Below are 7,368 nucleotides of genomic sequence, written 5' to 3'. Positions count from 1 at the left end.
CCATTCACCCACGGTCATTATCATCATCCATGATAGACATCAACGCATGGTGGCCCTGCTTGCTGAAGTTGATCATCCCCCCACGGAAGATCTTGGGGGAATAAAGGTTCATCACATGAGCTAAAGTTAGCTCCTCTCCCGTTTTCTGGTATCGGCGTCGAAGGCAAGCAATCGTCCTCCACACGGAGGGACTCACATGTGCCAGACACACTTGATAGCGGAGGCAAAACTCTTCAATGACGGAGTCAAGCTCTCCACTCAGAGAAAATGTCTCTAAAGTGAAGGGATACGTATAGAAGTACGTAAAACTCTTCTTGGGTAAGGTTACCCGCTCCGCCAGGTCGGGAGCGATAATGTCTAGGTCCTGGAAATGACAATCTTCCTTCACAGCAGGAATGCTGGAAGGACGGATGGAAGAAGGATACCTTCTAACGGCCCATGTACGAGGGCTAACAGAAGGAAATTTCTGTTCGAAGTCTTTTGTTGTAACAAGACTTCTGGGAATATTTTTTTCACTGTTGGAGGAGAAGCGTACTCGGCTTTGTTCTTGTTCTTTGAGAAACTTGTATTCTTTGAAGAAGAAGCCATTATATGTTATGAAAGAAAGAAAAAAAAATTCGTTTGAAGAGAGTTAAAGAAAGGTTGACGAACAAGATACAAGTTGGATAGAGAGAGTTTTAGAGAGTTTGGAGAGTTATGGAGTATGAATGAAGGAGATTGATGCGTATTAGTAAAGGTTTAGGTAGCTAAATTCGTGGCCATGATTACCTTGATAACCGACAAAAGTTATGCTGAATCGTGGGATGACGCATGTTCGGGGCATTAAATGCGAAGAGATGTGCATCTAATTAACTGTCAGATGCTTTTCAGAATAAATCATAAGTAATTCCTGCCAAAAAGAGTGTTTCTACCAAGTTTCCGGTAACACAAAGTTATGTCACCGGAAAGCAGGGAGACTATCTATATAGGGTAAAATATGTTATGTTATGTGTCTGTTTGAGAGAGGGACACGTGGAAGCCTAAGGCGGGGGATAGTTAAAACCGAAGGCAATTATCCCGTTTGTCAATGAAAAGAATGACACTCGTAAAGATGCAATAAATATCCTCCGCCCGGTAGCATTTAATAGAGAATATTTCACAGTATTTAGTGTGTTGCCCGTTACAGAGAATTTGTCATTTATGCTCACCGTTACACATTCTTCAATGGCTCTCATAATTGACATTAAAGAAGAACATGATCCTAGGACCTTGTTTCCTGGGTGCAATTATAAATAGTGAGCTCTGTTATCATTATAAAGGACACGACTTTTCTGACAAATTTATGCTATAATCGATTCAAAACTTTATACAATTTTATCTTTTTGTTCCTTGATTTCATCATTGTTGTGTCCGGAAGCTCTGCTCCCGGAATTACTGTTTCTGCAATTTTATCTTCATTTCAAGGCTAAGTATTGCGTATTTCTTCTATTATTTTATTATTTCAGGATCGAATTAATTCACTTGTCTAGAAATCACATATAAATTCAACTGAACCGCTTTACGAGTAAACATCCATGTGTATTGCTTCTGCCTCCTATCATTTACTCCATCCTTCCTAAAATTTATCGAATTCTGTTCAAATTTGCCCGTTTTAGTTTCATTTCGACATTATTTTTGTCTCTGTTTTCAAGATAAATATTTACGGATTTTAAAATGTTTAAGAAATATTTGTAGACAAACATTTTAATTCACCTTATACTTTGTGTCTTATCTATCTTAGTAATTTTTCCTTATTAAAAGTTCAAATCAAAGTCAATATAGAGATAAACATAATGTGAATGTATTTGTGGAAAATAAATTCATAATGTGGACCAATATTATGATGACAAGTAGCATGAGAATCAAAGCAATAAAGAAGAATGGTGTACAGAAAGGTATGAATAATACTCACGGGATCGTCTTACGAGGATACCGTGCCTATTAGTTGAGAGATAAAAAATAGGTACTTGTAATTAAGGACACAGGGGGTCACCGAGATGAAAAGATCATTAATAGCCACGAATATGGAAAGAACTCAGCTGAATCACTGATTATGCGCGACTGGCTATTATTACTTCAACCATTACAAACCACCCACATAATGGGTAATCAATGTAATAAGTACTCGTAACGAACAAGAATTAAATAGGGCAAGTGACGGTTATGAATTGTACTCTTATATAAATTCTCTTTTTATACCTTGTTCCTCATCGAGAAAACGACAAAGTAATATTATCAATTGTCGGTATTATTGTGATTCTTTGTCATTGGAAGAACTTGTTAATTCCTATCGGAAGAAAGCAGAAATTATCAATAAGATTTCTATTTCCTTATTCTCTCCATGTCCATTATTATTATTCTTTTATATTAAGGAAAGTGAAGTACAATTAATTATTAAAAATCTGAATTATTCTTTTATTTGCTTTGCCACAAAAACTATTATATTCCTAAACCTTTCTTTAATTACATTTCTAGTGTACTAATATCGTGAAAATAATCAAACGTTGGCTCAACACACGCATGAATAAAAAGGACGTACCAATGGCGTTGGAAGTAGGAGACCAACGAATAGAAAATTAAACAAATAATTATGCCTATGACTATTAACCAAATTGGTTTAATTTTAAATACAAGTCGTAGAAATTATTAAGAACTTGTGTCTAGTGTCTACTCCATAAGGACCACAATTTTGGTATTATGTTATGTTTATCTTATGGTCCGTATGACCGCTTCCCACGTCTTTGTCCTTCCGCTAATTTCCACAACTCCCAAGGAAAAATAGTAAAATAAATAAATAAATAAATAAAACGATCCTCCTTTATGGCATGCGTTTGGCTCATAAGACTTCACAGCAGAGCGGATCATCTGATTTTATATCTTTTAATTAAAAATTTCACTTTATATCTTTTAATTAAAAATTTCACCTTATCTCCCTTTCTATTTCCCCACTTTGCTATTTGTTGCTAGTCAAACTTTGCTATCATATTTGTCACATCTCAAATATATGGCGTATTATCGGCCATTTATCCGCTTCAGCCAAGAGACTGTAGGATTTATTCTTTGAGCTATATCACATCTAGATTAGAAGCGTTTATATCACGTGAACTTATACTTTTATCTTATGTAGTACTATTTTATTTTTACCTCCTTTTATATATGCAGAATTTACATTAAGGTGTCACACGCATATCTTCTTTCACAAGCTTGTTAGACTATAATCTTGTGATAAGTTTTCTCCTTAACCTATCCTCATCATCTGATCTCATTTATGAGCATCACATGAAACTTAATTACCAATTGAAAGCTCGTTTTTGAGATTTTGAGAATTATTTTCGATCAAAAAGAGAATATTGATCAGCAAATTAGTAGTAATACTAAGTTATATCCACGATTTTTAAGCCCATTTTAACAAAGGGATGAGGAGGAACTTTGGTCCTAGGTTCACACATTTTCACATACAACTATCAAAAGGTTTGATTTCCTCTATAATGCATTAAATCCAACGACTGGACTGCTACGTCCTTTACTTCATGTTAGTGATCGTGGAAACGACATGTGTAAAACATCACACTCTAGAATATTATAGGCCGAAATTAATGCCATCTATAACACGAGACAACTACCATTTGAAATCAGTTCATATCTCTTTTTGGCATATAGATGGAAACTCCGAATATTCCAAGTTAACTACTCGATCTTGGAGTACACACACATCAGTCTTATTCAAAGCAGTACAATTTCCACAACTACCACAAGTCTAAATCCAAGCCAAAGTGACAATTATTTGCCAAATGTAGCATTTTCTACTGAGGCATCTATATTCTTCACCTAATTCAGCTGCTTTTATTGGTAAATGTTGACAAGAAGCAATTTCGATTCTCAGAGTCACTACCAATCGAATTGACAGTATACGTGGACCAAATCAAATGGAATTAGAAATGGAAGAGAAGTGAGAAAAAAAACCCATTGAGAGGAAATGTTAGAAAATAAAAGGTTCATCACGATGACTTTAGCTTCGCAGGGTTATTTTTTACTGGATAAAGTAATAAAAGATAACTTTTCAAAAATAATAGTAACAAAAAATATAGTTTTTCTGAGTATTTGTTTGACACTGAGTGTTTCTCAGGCTTTGGCCACGAGAATTCAATTTGACAAAATCTATGATATAAAAAGCAATTCTAATTAAGTGTGAACATGTTAGCTTTGTCAAGACATTTCATCTCAGATCTTAGTTAATTTTCTCGACAAATTTTATAAGGTAAAGAACTAGTATATAAAGTCATTTTCAGCAATTTCGTGTATGAAATTAATGCGTTTGAAAGTTTGCCAAAACCCGTTGAAATGCAAACTGGTCGAAATTGGCTTCTAGCGTTCTTGTACAAAGTTATATAAATTAATTAATCAAAGATATAAAATAAAATCTCAGTTTTTAAATTAAACTATTACATCCTTAGCTTACAAATGTGCGATTCTGCCTTCACTACAACACTAGCCGCCATTAAAAATTGAGATAAACAGTTGTCGGTTTAGTCTTGAAGTCTAGTGAGAATTTACCCGTATATCCCAAAAGATAAATTAAAGAAACAAAGTTAACACATGTTACCTTTTAGAACACAAACTGTAATCATTGTCGACTATATCCCAATCACATACTACGTTTTAATACCCATGATCAGCACACGGTAATATTTTTAAGATGCCATTAATGCCTTGTAGATCAAACATTATAGATATTGACATTTGCCAAGGTCCAAACTTTTTATCCTAAATATATTTCATTTTAGGAAAACGGATTGAAGAAGACCTGATCCTATTGTGTTCAAGAAAAACAGGAATGATGGATATGCGTCCAAATTCATTACTCCTCTGTCCTCAATAGTTGACCATTTTATATTTGGCATACTCATTAGGGAAATACGAACTCCTAGAGAAAAAAGATGTATTCACTAAATTAACCTTAATTAATTGTTAACACATTAGAATATGTAAAATATGGCAAAATTTTTTTAAAATAAAATTAATTTCTTCTTAATTATGTAAATGAAAACTTATTTTAAATTAAAATAAGAAAGATAAAATGGTCGGGACCGGAAAGAGTTTCATTCAAAATTGTGAAGTTTGTCAAAGGGTAGCACAATTAACAAGAAGGTTGTTGGTATCACACTATCACAGCATGCCGTTGCAACGTTGGGAAGATGTGATTGTAGGTAGTTCAATTACAGATTAACACCAATTTGATTAAAGTCAACCCCTAATCAAAAATTTTAAATTTAAAAAAAAACATTAAAGTTGGCTATGAAGCATCTTCAAGAGCTAACTAGCTAAGACAACTAAGCACCTCCCTAATTGAATGATAGGCCACCTGGCCTGTTTCTCCTTTTTTGTGTTTAATTTGTCTTCTTTTATTTTACCTAACTAGTTTCTGTTGCCAACTTTAATATTTTTTCCTCTATAAGACAAACATGTCTTACTAGCCAATTATATTGTAAGACTGTACATGTGCATGTGATACTTATAAAAACCTAAGTTATGCCTTTACTATTACTCGAGCTAAACAACCTTCATTCTCCTCCTCTTTTCTTTCCACTTTGCCAAATCAAAGAATTGACAAAATCATGAAGGTCAAAGTAGAAAGTTCAAGAATCATTAAGCCTTTCTACGAAGACATCACTCCTTCTACTAAAGGTTACATTCCCCTTAGTGTATTTGATAAGGTCACCTACGAAGCCCAAATTGCTGTCATCTATGCCTATCACCCTCCCACCCCACCAAATGCCGCCATTAAATTGGGACTTCAAAAGGCCCTAGCAGTTTACCGTGAATGGGCAGGAAGATTAGGAAAAGACGAACATGGAAATCCAGTGATTTTACTCAATGATGAAGGCGTTAAATTCGTCGAGGCATCATCGGATAGCACCCTTGATAAAGTAATGCCTTTTAAGCCTTCAGCTTCTTTGCTCAAACTACATCCTAGTTTGAATAATGTTGTGGAATTAGTTCAAGTTCAAGTCACAAGATTCACTTGTGGCTCGTTGGTGGTCGGCTTCACCGCCCACCATACGGTGGCGGATGGCCATTCCACCAGCAACTTCTTAGTTGCATGGGGTCAAGCCTGTCGTGGGCTTGACGTCAATCCACTTCCTTTGCATGATCGTACCATTTTCAACCCTCGAAACCCTCCTCTCATTGAGCATGAACATAAGGGTGCAGAATTCATGTCAAAGTTTGTTAAAAAGGAGAATTCGCTCAACCAAGCTCATCATGTAACGGAAGATATAGTGGTGCACAAAGTCCATTTCACAGTAGAGTTTCTTGCCAAGCTCAAGGCTAAGGCTTCTTCCATAAATGGCAACAATAAACCTTATAGCACGTTCGAAAGCCTTGTTGCACATTTGTGGAGAGCCATAACTAAAGCTCGTGGTTTAACTGGCTTTGAGACTACCCATATAAGAATCTCTGTCAATGGTCGGATGAGACTGAACCCTAGAGTACCAAATGAGTATTTCGGAAACTTAGTCCTTTGGGCATTTCCAACTGCAAAAGTGAAGGACCTTTTGAGAGAGCCTCTTCCCTATGCAACAAAGCTTATTCATGACGCGGTTATAAAGGTGAACAACAACTATTTCAGATCATTCATTGACTTTGCTAATCACAAAGTGAAGGAAGATGAACATCTTATCCCTACAGCAGACATGAACAAGCACATATTATGCCCTAATTTAGAAGTTGACAGTTGGTTAAGGTTTCCATTTTACGACCTAGACATTGGAACTGGTTGTCCGTACATGTTCATGCCTTCTTATTTCCCAACAGAAGGCATGATGTTTCTTCTCCCATCCTTCATTGGAGACGGAAGCATTGACGTTTTCATTCCTTTGTTCCAAGACAACTTGCCCACGTTCAAGAAAATTTGCTATTCCTTAGACTTGCTTGAGAATTAGAAGAGTTCAATTATCCTCAACTATGTGTTATATGAATATTCATTTTTAGCCTTCTCCTTTATTTTTCTTCCATTTTGTGTTTTTAAAATTTAATCTTTTACTTCCTCCTCTTGGCTAAGCGCTAGGGAGGATGGGAAATATATATGTGTCGTTGCATAATAGAAGAGCAGTTAATTCTCTAGCTATTCCTCTTGCTTTCTCGGGCAAAATTGTATGCCAAAAAGGTACTGTCCAAGAGACAAATATATAGTAGTTCATTTAAGTATTGAACATCTCTGTTCACGTTACTGTATCTCTTCTTTTCTTTATCCTTTTTTTCTGTCCCCCAACTACTTCTTATCTTTAACATTAATTTATTAAGGAGATATTGACAATTTATGATTGGTAAAGCTGAAGCTTGTCTCGTATC

The 7,368-nt window shown here is 35.4% G+C and overlaps 1 protein-coding gene across 1 annotated transcript; it reads left to right on the top strand.

Annotated features, from left to right (window-relative positions):
• Window positions 1-5,576: 5,576 nt before the first annotated feature.
• On the top strand, window positions 5,577-7,140 carry LOC107801372 (agmatine coumaroyltransferase-2). Its single transcript, XM_016624689.2, has one exon. The coding sequence runs from the start codon at window positions 5,634-5,636 to the stop codon at window positions 6,957-6,959; it is 1,326 nt and encodes a 441-aa protein (XP_016480175.1). The 5' UTR covers window positions 5,577-5,633; the 3' UTR covers window positions 6,960-7,140.
• The last annotated feature ends 228 nt before the right edge of the window (window positions 7,141-7,368 follow it).

The sequence above is a fragment of the Nicotiana tabacum genome, chromosome 22, assembly GCF_000715075.1.
Source record: "Nicotiana tabacum cultivar K326 chromosome 22, ASM71507v2, whole genome shotgun sequence".
Taxonomy (NCBI): domain Eukaryota; kingdom Viridiplantae; phylum Streptophyta; class Magnoliopsida; order Solanales; family Solanaceae; genus Nicotiana; species Nicotiana tabacum.
This window is presented reverse-complemented; position numbering and strand designations above follow the sequence as displayed.

Excerpts from the sequence above, each read along its gene's own strand:
- LOC107801372 (XM_016624689.2), top strand. The coding sequence starts at position 5,634 with ATGAAGGTCAAAGTAGAAAGTTCAAGAATCATTAAGCCTTTCTACGAA.